Source organism: Lytechinus variegatus, chromosome 8, assembly GCF_018143015.1.
Source record: "Lytechinus variegatus isolate NC3 chromosome 8, Lvar_3.0, whole genome shotgun sequence".
Lineage (NCBI taxonomy): Eukaryota > Metazoa > Echinodermata > Echinoidea > Temnopleuroida > Toxopneustidae > Lytechinus > Lytechinus variegatus.
In genome coordinates, this window is record NC_054747.1 from 3,336,864 (window position 1) to 3,360,068 (window position 23,205).

Here is a 23,205-nt window from a genome sequence, read left to right on the forward strand (position 1 = left end):
AATACAAGAGATGCCCCTCCATTTTCTTTGTCCGAGCCTGATTTTCCGCCGCCTCTGAGTCAAGGGTTTGTTAGTGACCACTTAGTTGTGGGCCAATTTGGCCAAAAATGTCAAAATACGCTTGTACAAAAAAAGGAAGATTATTTTGCGCATGGGATTTTTTTTTTCTCTATTCCCCTTTTTTGCCACCTACCCATGTCACATGAGTTTCTTTGCAAATTTAAAACTAATAAAGGCCTGCTGGAAAAGAAAACAACGTACTACGTGCACATTCTTCTGTCTTTTTATGCAATATTTGATTGAATGCGATTTATAATTTCACTTACACTTACACTCATTAATTAGATCCGTCATAATGAAAATCTTTGTGTAATCTAATGTACTATGTATTGAATGATTGTTTTTTTTTAATCATGTACTCTTTGTAAAATATCTTTGTATGTTCTCATATTTTGTAAACATGTATATTTCAGCAACTGGCTGCCAAGCATGTATATACTGCCAGTAAACCATGACTATACTATACACATTCTACGATACATCATACTCTTTAAAGTGAATAATCTTTTAGAATTATCAATTTAGTCCACTACCCCTTCAGAATCGGATGATCGCATGGTGATTACCCAGCGCCTGGTGAGTTACATACCGATGCCACCCCACGACAAGAAGAAATTACGTTGTGCTGCTTCTCATCCTGCTCTTACATCTCCAATATCATCTACAGTGACATTGCGAGTCATGGGTAAGTGGTGTTCTTCTACAGATCCGTCACTTTAATAAACCGGTTGGGTGTTTCATTAAGCTGTCGGAAGTTAAGAGCGACTTTAAGAGCAACTGGTGATCCTTTCTTGTGGTATATTCATTGGCGACGGTTTCGCGCGTAAGAAAGGTTCACAAGTCGTTCGTAAAATCGCTCTTAACTAACGAACAGCTTTATGAAACACCTACCAGAATGTTCAAGTTATCACGCTATTTCTTATTAGACCCTATGCATTGACGTCATGCACTCCGCCACCTCAGAGGCTGAAGCCATCGACTTATATACCTTCGTATATCTGCATTTAACAACTCCGTTTATGCCTATTTCTTTATCCTTTGAGAGATGGCGCTATGAGATTATGACGTCATATGCAAGGTCTATTCAATGAAATTTCGAGATTATCATGTGTAAGGGTGCAATAATGGGGCTAGTTCTTGAGCCACGCTCCCAGTTGGCAATCTCGAGTTTTTGGAGTGCGCTTTAGTGAACTAATTGACAGATGAACCGCACACAGGTTTTACTTCAAGAAAACTTGGTAATGTTTGCCCATTGCATTTGATAAACTGTACACAATGTGTGCATCCTCCATAAAAAGAAGGTTTCATATAGGCTTACTGACTCTTCTCCGACGTGTCGATTTCTTGGAACGCTGTATATACCTCTTGATCTATGCGATAACTTACGTAAAGTTATTCAATCTGTTCGTAGTTCTACCTCGTGATATGAGGCTGATCTTGAAAGAAACCAACCTAGAGACCACTTTAACCGGAAACCTTGATGTAGATGATGGTGATACCATCACCTTCCAATGCCTGGTCCTTCAAGCTTCTCCTGCAGCCACAATCTCCTGGAGGATTACCGAATCTCCAGGAGATACCATTGATTGGGTAACCAGGGTAACTGACAGAGGTGATGGTCTGATGGATACTGATTCTCACGTCCAACTGGTTCTTTCCAGCGAGCAACACCATAACCGTCTACTGACATGTGAAGCTACTCTGCGCATCAACTCGAAGACCCACACGATTTCAAGATCTGTTACTCTACGTGTTCATGGTAAAGAATCCTTTCCATGTTTTACGTATTGATAGTTAGGAGTTTTCGTTCCGTAACATATGGTGGATTCAAGAACGGAATAAATGTATTGTCAAATGCCTGCTGTGGGAGCAAAGACGTCTGTGGCGAAATTTAAAGGAGAATGAAACGATTGGAACAAGATAGATTGTGTGAAAACAGAAAAAATCAAAGAAACAGATCAACAAAAGTTTGAGGAAAATCAGACAAATAATGAGCATTTGAATATTGCGATCACTATTGCTATGGAGATAGCAAATTGGCAATGCGACAAAGATGTGTGATGTCACTTGTGAACAACTTTCCCAATTACTTTAGTATATATTTCACTTGAATTGCCTCTTTTATTACAACTATCCATAGATCATGTGTTCTTTCTACATGAGGGCATGTAATACATATTTTTAAGAATACATCATGGATAAAGAGTTTGTATCATCATAAGAAAAAGCAAAAAGAGACATTTTGAGGGTATTTCATAGTCCACCAAAGGGAAAGTTGTTCATCAGTGACATCACACATCCTTGTCGCATTACCAATGGAGGATCTCCATATCATTAGTGATTGCAATATTCAAATGCTCATAACGTTCTCATTATTTGTCCGATTTTTGTCAAACTTTCTTTATTCTTATTCTTTGATTTTTCTGTTTCTACACAAGCCTATTTATTCAAAAGGTTTCATTCCCCTTTAATGAATACAAACAGCAGCTGATCAAAGATACATTTGCAAATATTGCCAACAACTCTGGAACTACGACAAAATTGCTGTTCCGGTTAATCAAATTTCGACAAACACTTCTTAGCTGTTTGTCGTTAGACGGGATTTTGACAATACATTTATTTTGTTTATGAATCATACGTACGATGCTGAGCAAAAACTCATTGATATCTGTTCAAAAATGTTCCCACGTTGGAGGGCTGAGAATAAGAATCTGCGCATAGAACTGTGAAGAATCAGTTTCCTTTGGTCCAATTGTGTCCTTATGGGAACTATCTACTGTACTTGTTTGGCTAAAGTTTGACAGCTACTTGAAAATCCTTCCCATTCTTGAGAAGACATCCAATTTAATTCATAGTCTGTAAAATATATTGATGGACAACACTGTAAAAACTTCGAAGATTCCCCAACATCAAAAAGTAGATCTAAACGGATATGTGAAGCTTATTTTTGGTTGGAAAATTGAGTTTTTCATAGATTCCAGCAATAAACCTTCCGTAAGTGAAATATTCTCATGTGCTTTCTTGAAATATTTGAACAGATCGAGATGAATAGTAATACATAAAAGTAAGACACTGTACCTGCGGTGTTATCATCAGTGATAAATTATAATGGTTTTGCAGTATCAATGCTGATTTCGTAGGATCTTTATGAATTCATGCTCGTTGAGCAGGGGATATACATGTACGTATGACAAGGACAAACACATTTTTTGGAGTTAAAATAAACATTTCTATTGTGAGCAAATCCATTTACGCGGTCTATGGAATTGGGAATGTCAGCCAAAGTCTTCTTCTCCGATGCTGTAGGTAAACCGATTCTCTCTCCTTACTGTGTTTAAAGGTCCCCCGAATACGGTAACACTTGAAGGAACAAATAACCTCCTTGAAGGTGCTCAGAGCTCCATAACCTGTTCAGTGCCCAACGCTTTCCCTGAGCCAAGGATCACCTGGGACATCGATGGTCGTGACGTCACGGGAATGACCACTAAAAGTGCAAGTGTAACAGATAGAGGGCGCTTTACCGTAAATAGTTCTCTTCCCCTTGACCCCCAGAGAAGCGACAATGGGAAAGTTGTGACATGCAGAGCAATTCATTCCAGTGTCAGTGGTGGGGAAGATCACGTGACGGATGCAGCAGCCACACTTGATGTTCACTGTAAGTACATGCATATACCATTCTGCTTAAACAGGACACATTTCCTACATACTGGGTGTGCGAGATACCAAAGACGCTCAGGCGAACTTGCAAAGACGGTATATGTTTTTTGTAAGCCCGGTTACTTTCAAGGAATATGTTTTTGACGATAAATCTATATTCTTGCAGGGCAGGTCCCTTTACCATGTTTACCTCCCAATTTTTACTTCTACTAGAAATCAAAAAAATAATTTGCTTTCTGGAAGGATTTCGTTAATCCATTGGCTATTCTCCCATATTGAGAGCCAATCAATTTTGCAGAATATTAAATCACTGATTACAGGCCCAATGCAATATACCCCGTTCCATTGTGAGGAAGCGGAATAAATGTATATTTGTATCTTTGAGAAATACCCTGTCACTCTTGATAGATTGCCCATCGAATATCACAGCAACATGTCCTGTGGTACGAGATGGCGACGAAGCCAGAGTTAGATGCAGCGAGGTGATTAGCAACCCGGCCACCGTCGTGAGGATGTTTGAACATGAGCAGACCGTTCCCAAAACCTTGACGATTGTAAAATACAGAAATGTAACGTCACCGGTCCATGGGGTTAAAACAAATATCATTTACAAGAGGCAATTCACCAAGGACAGTGGTCCCAGGGAGTTCCGATGTTGCACAGAGTCTTCTACGATTTGTCCGAACATCTGTCATCGCTGTAGAGCTGACATTCAGTGTAAGTCTACTCTAATTTATATATGCCCTCTTACGAAATTCAAAATTGTGCACCGGCCCATGCACAAAACTCTAATTAATATCTTCCCTGTTTTCAGTCGAATGAAGTAATGAATAGATTTGCTTGTTTTTATGGCCTCACCAGAGCGAAAAGAATGTCAGAGAAACATAGACACGATGGTCCAGAAGATTATATCTATAAACAAACAATCCTTAATATCTGCTATTGTAGTATAAGTTATCATAATTAATTTCGTATCATGAATGATATGCCTTTCTTTTGGCGTTGGTTTAAATAGAGTTATCATATCTAAAGATTATTTCGTTCCGACACCTTTCAAACTCCCAGATCCTCCTGAAGTTTATCGGCTTTCGGAAGGTCAAATACTCCAGGTCACAGAGGGGGATAGTGTCAATTTGACGTGCTGCGCAGACGCAAACCCCACCCCGGAAGGACTGATCACCTGGATTGCACAAGGTCGACATAATGTCTCCTGTTCATCCGGAGGCCATTCACATGTTATTGAAACAGTCAGGGGATCCACAGGTGACGCTTGCAGCACGTTGACCTTTGAACCAGTGACCACAGGGGATGCCGGGATACACGAATGCATGGCTGACAATGGATTCGCTACCTCGTACTCTGTCACCTTCGAGCTCCAAGTAAAATGTAAGATCTAGTCGGTGAAAAATATATTGCATTGGACAGAGATACTGTTTAGGGTGGGTGCTTCATAAATATGATAAAGTTGTTTGTAATATCTTGCACGACTTTACACAAAAATGGCGCATACATGCTAAGCAAAGTTCGCTAAAAAGATATATAAGTTAACAAAGTGTCACACCTGAAAATTTACCCTGATTGGGCGCTCGAGCATCAAGGAATTCCTTCCTACCGCATAACCAATAGTGCTCGATGTTAAACTATTGGTAAACTATAGGGTCCCCTACTTGGATAATTCTCACCACACAGTATTATTTAAGTTGGATATCAATTACATGAATATTACCTTTTAATTTTATTCACTGAGCTAACTAATGTTCATTGATTTACATTTACCTGCCAGTCCCGCCTTGCGCTACGGCAGACCAAAGCACCATGTTATTAAATGATGGAAGTCACGCTACTCTACTGTGTGACGTCATTTCAAACCCACCATCCGAGGTCACGTGGTACTTTGACAACCAGCCAATCAACACGAGCAGTCCGCGGTATCAGGTGACTACTGGTGGCAGCGGTGGGATCAATCACATGCTCATAAGAAGTGAGATTGAAATACTTGGCATATCTGCTTCGATTGATGCAGGAAACTATTCCTGTATGGCGTACAACTCTCTGGGTAATGGCACGAGCACCACCCATCTTAAAATTGCAAGTAAGTTAACCCAATCGTTATATCTACTGTGATCTTTAAAAATAATCTATTCGTTTATTGTTTTTTTTTTATTGAAAACTTCTTCATAATAACTATTCTAGATTCACCACTTTAATTTAAAGTACTATTACTAACTCTTGTAAACAAAACCCTATCTTTGCCACCATGCGTGTCGTGAACTTCTACTCTATATTGGTAAATACCGTCTGGACTATAGAGTATATCAATTCATGTGATCACTGCTACAGTAATAAAATATTCCAGATTACAAGCCTTGTTTTCTTCTTCATATTTTGTAACATGTGTTTTTCTCGACTCTTCCCGATTTCCACTTCAGCTGTACCAGATCCACCGACGGAACTACAAGCTCCCATAAACTCAATAAAAGAAACATCGTTATTGGTGGAATGGAAACCTGGCTACGACGGTGGCAAGGAACAAACATTCCGATTGGCCTATTGTTTGGTTGACTCAATGACGTCATGTTTTCAGATATCCAACCTTCGGAATAATACATCTTTCGAGTTTGCGGATACTCTGAAACCGTACACCTTATATGCCATTAGTGTCTGGAGTACGAATGAAGTAGGGCAAAGTACCGAAGTTTCGATCAACGCCTCGACAAAACGTAAGAAATGCATAATTCCACTATTCCTCTCGTATGATTCCACACGTGCACATAACGATATAGATTCTGTATACTATGTACTATTTGAAGTTTTGTATGCAGGAACGGAGATGTAGTGTGAATATTTCCCCTTTTAATCGCGGATAAATTATGGAGCTTTTTTTTTAATTCCTGGTGGTGATGGCAAAATATATATCTTTAAATAAATGCCTTATGTGTTCAACCAAGTCACAGAATCTTGAAATACATATAAAAATTATATTCCGCACTTTTCGCATTTACTACAGGGAAACTCCCTACAACGCACCAATTCCTTTTGAAATGCAAGTTAAATAACAATGGAGAGTTGTGGGCTTCTGTCGAAAGTTGGTGGACCGGGACAGCATCGGAATCTCTTGACTCTGGACAACGACATATTTGCAATTGTATGTCCATTGCAAATCTTAGGATGATCAGCTGTCCCAGTACACCAAGCTTCGACAAAAGCCTCTCAACTTTCCATTGTGAGTTTAATGGCATTGTCAAAGGAATCGACGAATTGAAGAGCTTTCCCCCCAGTATATGCGAAAACTCCGTATTATTACTAGGAGGCTGCGGCATGTTTTGAATAGGAGGGGGGGGGGGGGGGGCTGGCAAGACTACATAGAGGTGACGTATGGCATATTTCGTTCTCTAACAAATTTATTTCTCAGGGCAATATAGAGTCATATGTCATGACGTATCGTTATAATACTATCTTTCCTCTTTTTTTCCTTTGCCACATTCCAGTTTTCCCTTCTCTTTCCCTGTTCTTTAATGCTTGCAAAACCACAGGGAAGGGGCAGGGGTAGTCGTCCGCTGCTCAACCATAGTGCCGCCCCTGCTTTTTTTAAATTCTAATTCTAACAAATATTTTTTATTTTTTTCATCTTCATCATTTTTTTTTTCTTTTCATATTTTTCAGCTTTATCACCTTCGGACTTGGGTGAGTTTTATATTCAACAGTACTTTCTATTTTCAGTACGACCCATGCTACTAATTCAAATCCATATGACCTCACATGCAGTTAAAATAGGTTTGAGAATATTCTATCACATTGGAGATGGAGCTCGCTTATGAATGGGCAAGAGTCTATAATGGGTTAAGAAATTCCTAGCAATTTCGCTAAATAAGTTAACCGCAATATTCCAGAGTTTGACAGTTGTATAATTCTGAAGCACCTATCCAAATATCATTGAGGCAACAAATTTGACAACTTAGTAAGTTTGTGCTAGCGTGTTGTTACGGCTTTTAAGGAAGTTCTTATTATAACTTAAAGGGGAATGAAACCTTTGGAACAAGTAGGCTTATGTAGAAACATAAAAATCAAAGAATAAGAATAAAGAAAGTTTGAGAAAAATCGGAACAATAATGAGAAAGTTATGAGCATTTGAATATTTCAATCACTAATGCCATGGAGATCCTCCTATTGGCAATGTGACAAGGATCTATGATGTCACTGATGAACAACTTTCGCTTTGGTGGACTATAAAATGCCCTCAAAATGTCTCTATTTGCTTTTTCTTATGATGATACAAACTCTTTATCCATGATGTATTCTTAAAAAATATGTACTACATGCCCTCATGTAGAAAGAACACATGATCTATGGATAGATGTGATAAAAGAGGCTATTCAAGTGAAATATATACTAAAGTAATGCGGAGAGTTGTTCAACAGTGACATCACACATCTTTGTCGCATTGCCAATTTGCTATCTCCATAGCATTAGTGATCGCAATATTCAAATGCTCATAACTTTCTCATTATTTGTCCGATTTTTCTCAAACTTTCGTTGATCTGTTTCTTTGATTTTTCTGTTTTCACACAAGCTATCTTGTTCCAATGGTTTCATTCTCCTTTAAACAGTCAAGGAAACTCCCGCTTTTGCGAGAGCGACAGAATCTCGATTAACAGGGATTTGTGGTCGCATGACGCAATCTTTTCGGATCTCACCGAATAGCTTTCCTGTACAAAGTGAATGGGGTTTTTTTGACATACCCTCACTAAAAAATTCATATAAAAAAAGCACCACGGTGGCGGATTTTTATTTTCAAATATGTTAAAGAAAACTAAATTTCTCATCTATATTCCAAAAAATAGAATTCGCCACCGTGGTGCTTAGATGCTATTGAAGAAAGAAGACACATTTATGCTGAAAAAAAGCAAGCAAAAGTTCTCGTAAGAGGAGGTTAGTCTCTGCGTTCAGCCTTTGTGCCGCGATACTCCGTTGCATGTTGTAGCCGAACGCGTGGTGTGTGTGTGTGTACAAATTGTACAAAGTGTGCATAGAGCTATGGTACTACCATGGACATTCCATGATCATGCTGAAAGTTATTTTGGGTACGGCATTACGTAATATATGATAAGAAAGACTTGGAAAATATATTCGTTCCTATGGTAATAACCTCTAACCAGCTCTCCGGCGGTTTAGTGCTATGGAAAATGGATATGCAGTTCTCGATAATGTTCATAATCTAAACCATTGATCTGACACCTGTTCACTGCTAGCATGGATCATGTCGAATGGAGAATGGTCATGATTATAATGACATCATGATATTCTCATCTGGGCTGGACGTTTGAGGGAAGTTTGGACATGGATCGAGCTGACAGGCAGACTTTTATAATGCACTTGATTTGGTGACCGGTAGCCCCAATACTTTGCAGTATGTATGTTTTGAAGGTGAATACAGTATACTTTCTTCCAATTTGTTGGCTTCGTCAACCAGCCAATGATTGTTTTAGGACAGACCTGTATTCGGCATGTTTTGAAATTGCATATCGACGTAATAATTTCCATGATTTCAGCCGGCACTGGTAGTGGAAATAATATTATAATGAATTGATTATGGATTGTGCATCAGATCATAAGCTGAATGCTGAGGTGGAATCAACATGAAAGTTGGATATTACGGATATGACGGTGGATCCAAAAATATGGTCTTATTACGGTACATTTAACGTCAAGATTAAGGGTAAGTGATGAACGATTGAATGCTTGACAATAAATAAGAGAGAGAAAGAGAGAGAGGGGGAGAGAGAGGCACATGTTCTAAAGATAACAATGTCCCGAAGAATGCACGGTTGTCATGGAGCTAACAGCTCTATGGTTGTATACACGCGTACACATTTTCACCGCTCTTACCGAGTGTTCGCACACATACATAAGGGTCTGAAAGCAGCCGAGAAAGACTACACAGGGCGAAGGTTTTCAGCGGTGATTCACGCTTCGGTGAACGCAACTATCTCGAAAAAGGGACGTTTCAAACGATCTCGGAAAAGCGGGAGTTTCCCTGACTGTTAAAGGGGAGTGAACTGTGTGTATTCTCTCATTGACTGTGTGTTGTTAATACATAGCCTTAACATATACGTTTTTAGATATCTACTAATACTACAGAGAATACATTGACCTATAATTGTATTTGTAAAGAAAAACTAAAATGTTTTGAGAGGAAAAATAATTGTGCTACTTGGTAACATAATTATTGTGGTATAAATGTGTTGAGTAGTTAATTAGCATCTTATCATTCAAGTGGGTCTATAATTATAATAAGACTACAGTAGCATTATGGGTCAGGACACTGGTCAAGTATGAGTAGCTGAGGACTCGAGATGGCGCTATTGGTTCGTATCTGCTTTAAGAAAGTATACGTCTAACAACAGTGTAGTAAATAATAACATTTACAAGATCCACTAAGAACTGCCTCCATTTTGTGATGTATAGAATTCGAAATCACCTACAGCCCAAGCCAGGGCGTGGTCATCATGCAGTCAGCAGGCGGGTCAGCGATAGGTGGCGTTATTCCCAATGACCTCTGCATCCGAATTGAGGTCAATCTAGGTCAGGACTGGGTCCCAGGAGAAGGATGTCTTGAAGTGGGCGTGGTCAAGACTATACAACGTGATCTATTAGAAGGTCAGCTTCGAGGAGTAAGCTGTGGTCGAGAGTTATGTAGCATCCACAGTTCAGTGAAAGTTCAAAACAGCCAAGGTACCACTTTTTTCGTAACCCATGGCCACTAAAAAATGTAGTTCATTCGAATAAAAGTAGGAACGTAAATCAAATATATTGTTGAAAAATTAATCAAAATCGGATGTCAAGAAAGTTATGACATTTTAAGGTTTTCCTTATGTTCACAAATTTCATGAAAATTCATGAAAATCAGATGTCAAATGATAAAATTATGATATTTCAATATTCACAAAACAGTTATACACACATCCAGATCCAAATGCAAATGAGGTTACTGATGACGTCATCCACTCATTTTTGTCTCACCTGCAGAGCAGAGTGAGACTATAGGAGCCGCTTTTCCGACGGCGGCGCACAGTGGGCCGGGACGAAACAAAAGTGCGCCAAAAGTCATTTTGGGCAATTTCAGATTTTTAATTTTTGTCATGCCCAGCTAAAAGACAATACTTTGAAGAATATTTCAGCAAAATATTTCATTCCGGAATTTGCATAAAGGTTGTTAATTTCCTACCTCAAATCGTAAAATGTGACATTTTGCGAAATGTCGCGTATATGACATCCTAGTTGAAAAACAGGCCATTTCACAGGAGGTTTTTCATGTAGGAATCTGAAATGGCTCCCACATAATCCTGATATATTCTTTTCTCGTGTGAAAGGGTTCAAAGTAGATAAAAGACACATTTTAAGAGGTTTATAGGATGTTTTTTCCTCGAAATAGGCTGAAAAATCCATGTTTTTTGCATTTACAATAGAATAGTTTAGATTTCCGTGGATTTCCGTCTAAATTCTATAAACATCATTTTTCCCGATATCTAAGCTTTAAGTCGATACCAAATTTAGCTGCCCGTATTTGCCCGTTTTTATATTAGAACCGATTTAACTCGACACAACACCCCAAAAACCTGTTCAAAAACGGTCATTTTTATACCGCGCAGTCATCTTTAGCGCACCGCATGGGGGTACATTGCCGTTCGCTTTTGCACGGCGGGGACCATTCCCCTTCCATTCCATGAAAGTGACGTGAATTCCAGGCTTAATTTAAACAAAATAAATGTTGCTAAAACAAATAAGGGCTATACCCACAACTCTTCCAGGGAAAAAAATTACTTGTAGAATAATTTCATCTCAAAACCCTCGTAATAGTGATACATTCGTGGTGTTATTTACTCAACGTTTTACACAGGTCAACACAGCTTGATAAAGCACGGTTAATATTTTTCAGATTTTAAAGTTTTTTTGTTTATAAATGTAATCAATAATCATTTTGATGCAGTAAAAAATATTTTCGGCATCTCTTAAAACACTTTTAAGGCATAAACTAACATTCACTCTGCCCAACTTTAAAGTAGCACATAACACAAAGTTTATATACTACTCTATGTAATTTGTGTTTTCACAGATATTTCAAGTAGCCAATCAAAATTTGGTATGAAGAAGACGTCATATCGGTTTTAGATTATGTTCAGTCGATTCTACGCCCAAAATTACCCATAATCAACATGTTAAAGTAAAAATCTAACACGGAATATAATTTTGGCGCACTTTCAACCCATTCTGGCCCACTATGCGACGGCAGTGGCGTCAACATCAAATCTTAACATGAGGTTAAGTTTTTGAAATGACATCATAACTTAGAAAGTATATAGACCTAGTTCATGAAACTTGGCCATAGGGTTAATCAAATATCACTAAACATCCTATCAGAGTTTCATGTCACATGAACAAGGTCAAAGGTCATTTAGGGTCAATGAACTTAGACCATGTTGGGGGAATCAACATCAAAATCTTAACCTGAGGTTAAGTTTTTGAAATGTCATCATAACTTAGAAAATATATGGACCTAGTTCATTAAACTTAGACATTAGTTTAATCAAGTATCACCACACATCCTGCATGAGTTACACGTCACATGACTAAGGTCAAAGGTCATTTAGGGTCAATGAACTTTGGCCGATTTGGGGGTATCTGTTGAATTATAATCAAAACTTTAAAAGTTTTTTGATCTCATTCATGAAACTTGGACATAAGAGTAATCAAGTATCACTGAACATCCTGTGTGCATTTTAGGTCATATGACCAAGGTCAAAGGTCAATGAACTTTGGCCATAATGGGGGTATTTGTTAAATTACCATCCTCTGTAAGTGTATTGGTCTAGTTCATAAAACGTGGAAATAAGAGTAACACTGAATCACTGAACATCTTGTGCGAGTTATAGTAGTTTTCAAAGTCAGCACTGCTGCTATGTTGAATCGCGTGATGCAGGTGAGACGGCCAGAGGCATTCCACTTGTTCAAAATTTTATTTAAACAAAATATGAAACATAATTTTACACTCATGTACATGTGAAACAATGTTTGATTTCTCGCTGAACTTGTGGAAGTACCATTGTTGTAACCAACAGACTGTTATCATATACTGTTGTCAATATAATCAAATCTACCCCCAAAATAAAATACTTTATAATAAATAAAAAACATTCAATGTAAAAAATGAAAAATCCATATCCATATCACTGTGTTAAGAATATGTGGTGTTAGGGAAACGCAAGGGAAACTTTAAAACTTTCAAAGCTTTCTTAATTTACATCCGATTTACATAAAATTTTCTGTGGTATGCTAGTCTGGGTTTTCTCTTTTTATTCAATAGCTTTTTTGTTGTGATGTTCTCGACCTTTCAGCTAGATTTAAGTTTTCTTTATCTCGGGCATGTACAAATATATATACTAGTGCCAGTCTCTCTGATAACAATATTCAATTATTTAATAGTGCATATCACAGGAAAGCAATAACATCAAAATCTTAAACGCTTAGGTTGTAGGTAAAATCACTTCAAGTAGTTATATGGTTGGTTCATTCCACATGTCAAAAAAGAAAATAAAACTAGAATTTTAATTCGTCTTACGGACGAATTAGGTGATCTGTCTGTGAATCTCATGATCACGATCACGATCTATTTTTTTAATCATGATCATCATTTCAATGCAGATCAATATGAATATCATCACAATAAACGTAGTTTTACCAATGAAAGGACCTGTTAAATACTGTTGAAAAACATTAAAATAAAAGGTTTTATAAATCTTGTTTTTCTAAAGAATGTCAATTCCAATTTAGCAAGTAATAACACGAAATAGTGAGCATAGTGTTGACGAAAGCAAGATTCTAGAATCCAGTTTTGAAAAAAAAAATTAAACCAGTATGCATTGACCAGTATTTAGTTGCCTCATGAGCAGTAATGACTAAATGACATTTAATTTCTTACATGACGATATGTAGATTTCATTGCAAGATATTATACAAGCATGCCTTACAAAGCAGGTTGGAGCAATTGCATAGACCAGGTGAATAGAATAGCAAAGCAATGAACACTGACGGAGGCATTTGTTGCATTTCTTTCTGGAGTGCAGCGTTAGCCGTGTTCTTATAACAATACATAGCCAACTCTGAAATACCAGTTGCTAGTACACGCATTGTTGTTTTTTGCATGTATTGAATCGCACAATCTAAAAGAATAATCAAGACATCAAGGTTGTTACTAATATCTCATTAAATATAAAACAATCATGTCACTTTAGTACCAACGAACTTTTTCTTATCATTTGCAGAATGAACCCCAAACTGTCTATAGGGGTTACACGCAAAATGAGACAAAATTTAATAAAAAAAAAATAATAGATGCTGATGGGTTTCGATCCAGGGACCCTCGCATTACAAGGCAGATGCACTAACCATCAGACCATAGTAACTGCCATACACTTGCAAGGCAACGATAAAATATAACTTCAAATTGAATTTTTAAGGTGAAAGTTATATCATAAATTATACTTCTATACATTGTTAATATTTATGATGATCTCCTGCTCAAAATGATACAAATGTAACATAATTTGGAAGAATATATAATTAACTACAGTATGTCGAAAACCGGGCGAAAAACGACCAATGATTACGGAGTTATAGTCATATTTGCAAAATTATTAAAACGACATGAAACAAAAATTGAAAATTTTAGTTTTGACGCCAATTTGAAGACGTTATGATAAAATGTATTGTCAAATGTGACATGAAATCACATCTACAAGTCCTACTCTATCCAAATATAAAAGAAAATTTGGGGGTCAACGGACTATCTGAAGAGTTATATAGAATTTTGTAAAAGCATGTTTTTGCACATTTTTGGCCTATTGTGAACGCGCGCTTGCGCGCGTAATTCAAACTTTGACGGAGGCGCATTCCTTCATTACTGGTCGTAGAAGGTCGGTTAAGGTATCAAGTTATTGGAAATTTCATAAAGAATGCATTGATGTAAAATAAAGTGCAGTTGTACGTTGCGTAAGGACGTTACGCGCGTAAACGCGCGCGAAAACCTGTGAGCGCGCAAATTTCTGAAATGCTTAGAATGACCTGATTCGTACTCTACTTTGATCAAAAAGTGATTTTGAGCATTTTAAAATTTTGACGCGCGCGTACATGCGCGTCGTAACCTGTACATGACCTTTGATGACATGGACAGTTGACCCTTGATCTGAAGTTAATTTGATGTTAATATTGTTAATTTTTGATGATTGATAATGGAGATATTGTTGATAATGTGATTTTACAAAATGGCGCGTAGATGACGTCACGATGACCATTTGACGTTGAACTTGTTTCGTACACATTGTATGATAACTGTCCATAATTGATAATATTTTGATGAAAATTGATTGAATAGTTTTGATGATTTTGGTGGAACAAGAAAAGGGTGGAAAAAGAAAAATAAACTAGAATTTTAATTCGTCTTACGGACGAATTAGGTGATCTGTCTGTGAATCTCATGATCACGATCACGATCTATTTTTTTTAATCATGATCATCATTTCAATGCAGATCAATATGAATATCATCACAATAAACGTAGTTTTATCAATGAAAGGACCTGTTAAATACTGTTGAAAGACATTAAAATAAAAGGTTGTATAAATCTTGTTTTTCTAAAGAATGTCAATTCCAATTTAGCAAGTAATAACACGAAATAGTGAGCATAGTGTTGACGAAAGCAAGATTCTAGAATCCAGTTTTGAAAAAAATTAAACCAGTATGCATTGACCAGTATTTAGTTGCCTCGTGAGCAGTAATGACTAAATGATATTTAATTTCTTACATGACGATATGTAGATTTCATTGCAAAATATTATACAAGCATGCCTTACATAGCACGTTGGAGCAATTGCATAGACCAGGTGAATAGAATAGCAAAGCAATGAACACTGACGGAAGCATTTGTTGCATTTCTTTCTGGAATGCAGCGTTAGCCGTGTTCTTATAACAATACATAGCCAACTCTGAAATATCAGTTGCTAGTACACGCATTGTTGTTTTTTTGCATGTATTGAATCGCACAATCTAAAAGAATAATCAAGACATCAAGGTTGTTACTAATATCTCATTAAATATAAAACAATCATGTCATTTTAGTACCAATGAACTTTTCTTATCATTTGCAGAATGAACCCCAAACTGGCTTATAGGGTTTACACGCAAAATGAGACAAAATTTAATTTAAAATAAATAATAGATGCTGATGGGTTTCGATCCAGGGACCCTCGCATTACAAGGCAGATGCACTAACCATCAGACCATAGTAACTGCCATACACTTGCAAGGCAACGATAAAATATAACCTCAAATTGAATTTTTAAGGTGAAACTTTTATCATAAATTATACTTCTATACATTGTTAATATTTATGATGATCTCCTGCTCAAAATGATACAAATGTAACATAATTTGGAAGAATATATAATTAACTACAATATGTCGAAAACCGGGCGAAAAACGACCAATGATTACGGAGTTATAGTCATATTTGCAAAATTATTAAAACGACATGAAACAAAAATTGAAAATTTTAGTTTTGACGCCAATTTGAAGACGTTATGATAAAATGTATTGTCAAATGTGACATGAAATCACATCTACAAGTCCTACTCTATCCGAATATAAAAGAAAATTTGGGGGTCAACGGACTATCTGAAGAGTTATATAGAATTTTGTAAAAGCATGTTTTTGCACATTTTTGGCCTATTGTGAACGCGCGCTTGCGCGCGTAATTCAAACTTTGACGGAGGCGCATTCCTTCATTACTGGTCGTAGAAGGTCGGTTAAGGTATCAACTTATTGGAAATTTCATAAAGAATGCATTGATGTAAAATAAAGTGCAGTTGTGTGTTGCGTAAGGACGTTACGCGCGTAAACGCGCGCGAAAACCTGTGAGCGCGCAAATTCCTGAAATGCTTAGAATGACCTGATTCGTACTCTACTTTGATCAAAAAGTGATTTTGAGCATTTTAAAATTTTGACGCGCGCGTACATGCGCGTCGTGACCTGTAAATGACCTTTGATGACATGGACAGTTGACCCTTGATCTGAAGTTAATTTGATGTTAATATTGTTAATTTTTGATGATTGATAATGGAAATATTGTTGATAATGTGATTTTACAAAATGGCGCGTAGATGACGTCACGATGACCATTTGACGTTGAACTTGTTTCGTACACATTGTATGATAACTGTCCATAATTGATGATATTTTGATGAAAATTGATTGAATAGTTTTGATGATTTTGGTGGAACAAGAAAAGGGTGGAAAAAGAAAAATAAATAAAAAGAATAAATAAAGAAATAAATAAAAAAGAAAATTCGTAGAAACACAAGAGGTGATCTGTCAATTGACAGATCACCTAATAAATGTTGAGGGAAGAGAGAGAGAGGGAGAAAGGGAGATAGATAAGTTTGTGTTGGCTAGCGTCCATCTTACAACCGGGAAGTCAGTAGTTGATGCCCCAGCCGCATCAGACCAAAAGGCGTTTAAGAGATTGGAGTTTCTGAATACCATGTTTATAAAGCTCGGTCGATCTGGCGCTGCACGGTGGCTGTCGGGCCCACGATCGATTGGGCAAAATCAATTGTATGAGTAATTCTATTTCAGATAAGATCTATTTTCTATTTCGAGCAATAAAATATGGATTATCAATTTTGGGGTTAAATACCATTTTTTCTCTTTAACCTCAGGTATCCCCTGGACGATAATCATAATCATATCTGGTTCCGTTGGAGGCATGATATTATTAATACTCATTGTAGTCTTTTGCTGGTGCATCTGCCGGAGGAGGAAGAATAACAAGGAGACAATTAGAGATCTCAAAAGTAAGTTACGATCCCTTTTTTGTGTTTTAAGATAGGATACAACATTACTAAGTCCCCCTCACACCTAACCGTATTGCCTGAAATATGCCTTGCGATAGCTGGCGAAAGGCATGTTTTAAGAAATCGCTTTCAATGGTAACGGATAGTAAATCATATTTACCCTTCGTGTTTGGGTTCGCACACCTTCTAAACTAACAGCTGCAATTATTCAAATTCGCGCAGAAATTTTGAACATGTATAAAATTTCCCGACGAATTGAGAAATCGTTGGTCATCTGTTTGAATTCGCATCTCTTATTTAGTCTGCGGTAATCGTTCGTTTATCGTTCGTGTTTTTTGGTCGCGCATAGTCCCTCAACGCACATTTGCCAAAGTGGCCCGATCTCGAAAGAACCCGTAACGAACCAACACGATGACGCAACGAACAAGATTTCCCGATCTAATCCCTCGTCTTCGTTTCTAATCGCACGCAATATCAAACCATTGCTTACTGTTCGTTCGTCTTCTGGGTTATATCAGCCCTTTGCTCGCCTTCAGCAGCAATTCTCTCATGTCAAATTTATCCTTCGCTTACTGTTCGTTGATAAATTTGACAATAGTTACTGATCGCATAATTTGACTGAAATTTTATTTGAATTCGTTGAATTCGCGTGCATTTCGTTCATTTTTTTCCATTCGTCACCCTTCGTCCTCCTACATTCGGTCAGGTGTGAGGGGGCTTTAAGGCCACTCGAATGAAGTGTTAGCCTATGCACATCCATGCCTTCAGACTATTAAATCTCACGTCGAGTCACGGTTCCCCGGCATCGCTGTTTTTTTTAATCTTAACATGCTTGTCCCTTCCCCTCTCTCCTTTAGAAACAGTATCATCTGATCCTGTCCGGCAGACTCCGAGTAGTTGGTACCAACCTTTGTCCTTCCGGAGGAATTCCCTACAACCTCCTGCTCTACCACCGGATAGACCGAGTGTCAAGTCCAAAACAGACCCCGAAGCTGAAGGTAAGTATCAGACTGGCAGTCATAGGGACGCACCATTAGATATCCGGGGGGGGGGCTGCAATTAAAAAAAAATCTTGACTTGCTAAATGACACACCATCAGAGTAAAAAAAAATGAATGGTACAGTGATCAGTCATCTGAAGGGGGGGGGGGGGGGTGTTGCACCCACAAATGTAATAACGCCCACAAATGTAATAACACTTTACCCACAAATTATCACAGTCTCTAAATGCCAAAAAAAAACTAATCAGCGCTCCGTAACACAAAACTTTGCGATGAATCGCAAATATCAAAGAACTGCACTGATTGGTCCCTGGTAGGAATGTTTTAACAGATATATGGCGCAATATGGATCGTCATCATTGCAAGTATTCTAAACCAAATGGGCGTGTAAAGACTTTGGGCTCATATTATTATTTTTGAAACAACCGGGTCTGGAATAAAGACTTTGGATTTATATTATAATTTTTGAAACAACCGGGTCTGGAATAAAGACTTTGGGCTCATATTATTATTTTTGAAACAACCGGGTCTGGAATAAAGACTTTGGGCTCATATTATTATTTTTGAAACAACCGGGTCTGGAATAAAGACTTTGGATTTATATTATTATTTTCTAAACAACCGGGTCTGGAATAAAGACTTTTGATTTATATTATAATTTTTGAAACAACAGGGTCTGGAAAAAGACTTTGGATTTATATTATAATTTTTGTAACAACCGGGTCTGGAATAAAGACTTTGGGCTCATATTATTATTTTTGAAACAACCGGGTCTGGAATAAATACTTTGGGCTCATATTATTATTTTCGAAAAAACTGGGTCTGGAATAAAGACTTTGGATTTATATTATAATTTTTGAAAAAACGGGTTTGGAATAAAAACTTCGGACTTATATTATAATTTGTTAATTAACCGGGTCAGGAAATGAGACTTTGCACGTTTGTGCTAAATGAACGCATTACTATACGATTTTAGCTTAGAACGGATTTGCCAAAAATCCCTTTTAAATTTATTACATTTGTGGGTAAAGTCATTATTACATTTGTGGGCGATCAAAAATTATTACATTTGTGGGTAAAGTGCATTATTACATTTGGGTGAAATTATTACATTTGTGGGTAAAGTGTTATTACATTTGTGGGCGTTATTACATTTGTGGGTAAAGTGTTATTACATTTGTGGGCGTTATTACATTTGTGGGCGATTATTACATTTGTGGTTGTAACAGGGGGGACTTGTTTTAATGGAATAAGGAAAAAAAAACTTTACTCAAAGAAGAAAGGAAAAAAAAATGCGTCAAACCAGAACTTCCAGCCCCCTTGGTATCTAATGGTGCGTCCCTTATCAAATATGAGTAAAATACTTCGTAGATACATGGATTGCTGACCTCTTAATGTCACAGATGACGATGGAGGACTTGGACCTCCACCCGGATGTCCCGCGGTGTCTCCGGGGACATTTGCTCCACGCTTGATTTCGTATAAGATTAGGGTTGGGGCTGCAATAGAGTTTTATTTTAGGTTAGGGGTTAGTTTTAGGATAGGGTATATATTGTCAAATCCAGGGTTGGAGTCGGCGATTCCATAAGTGTGTGAAATTCAAAGCGGAGGAATTGCCGGCGGGGTAAATGTAATAGAACTGTTCACAGACCTACACAGACCTCCAAGGATACCCAATGCGTTAACATGGATCTGTCCCTGGATCTGATCCTTGGTAGTCAGGTGTCTATATGTGACTGATGATTTAAGCTAATTGTCTATTTGTTGTTCTAGAAAACAAAATCATTATTATCATGAAGCAGTATATTGCAGGTTAGAATCCCACTGGTTCCATTTTTTTCTTAAACACATACTAGTAATGCCGAAAATTTGTTTACAAAATATAATTTCTCCTATTAAAGCCTCATTAGTAAATCGTTATCATTGCTTATTACATAGAACCCTACCTGGCGACTTATGTTGGTTTTGGGGTGGCTGGACACATCCGTTCCTACGGTGTGAGGAGATAAACTCGCAATCTGAAGACCCTTTATTCAGCTAAGCCCCTTTTAACACGGATCATCCCGTATTGCCGATTCGGGGTCATCCATGCACAGTCAGGGATTACCGTGTACACACCGGATAATCATTCGGCGCCATCCTTGATGAACTGGAATATCCGGGAGAGAAATTGAACATGTTCAATTTTTCATCCAGGAGTACACGAACGAATAATTATCCGTGTTCTTCCTTGTAGCCGCCGTGTACGTCCCGAATGTATCATACAGGCTCCGTGTATGCCCGGGAGGTACTGGATAATACCGGCTATATCTGGGATCGAAAATTTCCATTATATGCGAACATAAACAATAGTCCGTTTTCTTCGCCATTTTTATATATAGGCGTTACAAAAATGAAGGATACTTAATCTTGGACACTGCTCTAGAAATATCCTAGTAGAGGCCTTAGCCACCGTGAAGGTCCGTGTAACGACCAAGTAACTGTAGTCACTCTGGCAGTGGCAGGAAAACATTAATTTGACACCCCGGATCACCACGACTGAGATCCGTGTTGCATTCTTGAAGATGTGAAGAATGGGTTTGTAGTAGTTTGTGATGCGGGGTATGCTGAGTGTGACCAAGGAGATATCTCCTTGGTGTGACATGCATGAGTGCGTGTACATGGACATAAAAGGATACTCGTAGCGGTGTGTGTGCGCGTGCGACAGATGAGGGTGTGCGTTAATGTGTGTATGCGTTCCCCATTTCAATTAACAATGGTATTTTTGCAGTATAGTTAATTCAATTACAGTAAAGAACCATGTAAACGTTTTCTGCAGAGTTCCGAGCGTTCATATCACTCCTACCAGCATGACCAGGGACTCCCTCTTACGTCCCTGGTCCTACAAATGAAGCTAATGTTTTATGAGCCTAATTACAACAGGACGGCTAAAGATATTCGTTCGACCCAAATTGTTTTCAATTTGATATTGCTGATTAACAAAAGTCTATGAATATAATTGCGAATCTAACACTGATTTTCGAAATCGTCTACTTCCTATGTCTAAATTGGGAAGATATGTCAATAGCTTTGGAACTATTCTTTTGACTTGCGGAAGAATTGGGGCTATTTTACTGTTTCAGTTGATGAATTTGATCCCATCATCGTTATCTTCATAAATGGCGATTTATTTTTAAAATGAGCTGGCTATGATGCCTTTTTCTGGTCAGATATATATCCTATCCAATGGTAGTAATCATTCGACAATCTAATTTCATCTTTATTTTTTATGAACTTTTCAAAAGTCTATCGGGAATGTTTTACGCGCGCGACACCCCTAGCGCACAGTAAAATCAGTGACGCGAGAGGTATCCCTCTGATGTCCCTGGTAAAATTCACAAACAACAGAACATAGCGTGGAGCGTTGTGGCCCAGTGGATTAGTCTTCGGACTTTGAAACAGAGGGTCGTGGGTTCGAATCCCAGCCATGGCGTAATTTCCTTCAGCAAGAAATTCGTCCACGTTGTGCTGCACTCGACCCAGGTGAGGTAAGTGGGTACCTGGCAGGAATTTATTCCTTGAAATGCCACCGCGCTGTAAAAGGCTGCGGGGCTAAAGCCAGGGTAATAATATCCAATGGAGCGCATAGGGACGCATTTGGCAGTGATATGCGCTATATAAGCATGTTGGTATTATTATATTATTATTATCCATGTAATTAGTAGATTGGATTTTCCATCATTCGTTTTTTACATTATTTGTTAACGTTGCAGATCCAGCTTATGAGATTCCGGATCAACCTCCAATTCGGGTGAGTATCGTTAATCAAAGTAATTTAAGCCAGGAGTGGGGTTCCGTGGCCGAGTGGAAAGTTCATCAGGTGTTCAGTGCACTGTAAAAACTGTGGTGTTAAAACTGACACCAATTGGTGTTAATAGAGGACCACACCCTGAGGTGTTAAAATAACACCCTAGAGATTGGACATAACACCAAATAGTGTAAATGTAACAACCATAGGGGTTGTAATAACACCTATAGGTGTAAAAATAACACCACCAATTTAACACTGGTGTAAAATAACTGGTGTGGTCCTCTATGTACACCGGTTAACACCACAGTTTTTGCTATGTGTGCTTCTATTTGTTTACAAAGGGCATTGTGCAAATTTCCGTTCAAATTATGACAGTGATGGATTTTCTCATGCATATTTTGAGGTTGATTGGAGCCCTGGGAATCTTTGACAAGGCAGACAGATAATGGAGTTCCATGGACAGATCAGTGTTCTGTCTTTCAAAGAGTTGCTATTAATCAGATCAACCCCAACTATATGGAAATCCGTAAAAGTCATAGATTTTCCTACAGGAAATAAAGAGTGGCACACTGAAATCCTCCAGACGATGGACTAACGATAGCAATGATAATAATTATAATGAAAATGATAATACATAGGATTTATATAGCGTATTTTCCATTTTTATTACAACCTCAAGATGCTTAGAAAACATGAAAAACAAAATGTGGGTTAATGTATGAGTATACATAACATCTCGATAACTTGCAATTAGTTGTTGGCGTTGCTGGCTCTTCATAGTCGCGGTTCGGATC

At 37.8% G+C, this 23,205-nt stretch overlaps 1 protein-coding gene across 1 annotated transcript in view; it reads left to right on the forward strand.

The window, feature by feature from the left end:
* The window catches only part of LOC121419828 (hemicentin-1-like), a 36,285-nt gene that overhangs the window by 12,507 nt on the left and 573 nt on the right, over positions 1 to 23,205 (forward strand). The window contains exons 5-16 of the mRNA XM_041614293.1: positions 586 to 745; positions 1,472 to 1,819; positions 3,401 to 3,715; positions 4,126 to 4,434; positions 4,783 to 5,103; positions 5,501 to 5,809; positions 6,147 to 6,437; positions 7,381 to 7,401; positions 10,183 to 10,449; positions 17,487 to 17,621; positions 18,479 to 18,619; positions 22,374 to 22,411. Coding sequence (XP_041470227.1) covers positions 586 to 745; positions 1,472 to 1,819; positions 3,401 to 3,715; positions 4,126 to 4,434; positions 4,783 to 5,103; positions 5,501 to 5,809; positions 6,147 to 6,437; positions 7,381 to 7,401; positions 10,183 to 10,449; positions 17,487 to 17,621; positions 18,479 to 18,619; positions 22,374 to 22,411 — 2,655 coding nt within the window. The remainder of the gene's footprint in view (positions 1 to 585; positions 746 to 1,471; positions 1,820 to 3,400; positions 3,716 to 4,125; positions 4,435 to 4,782; positions 5,104 to 5,500; positions 5,810 to 6,146; positions 6,438 to 7,380; positions 7,402 to 10,182; positions 10,450 to 17,486; positions 17,622 to 18,478; positions 18,620 to 22,373; positions 22,412 to 23,205) is intronic.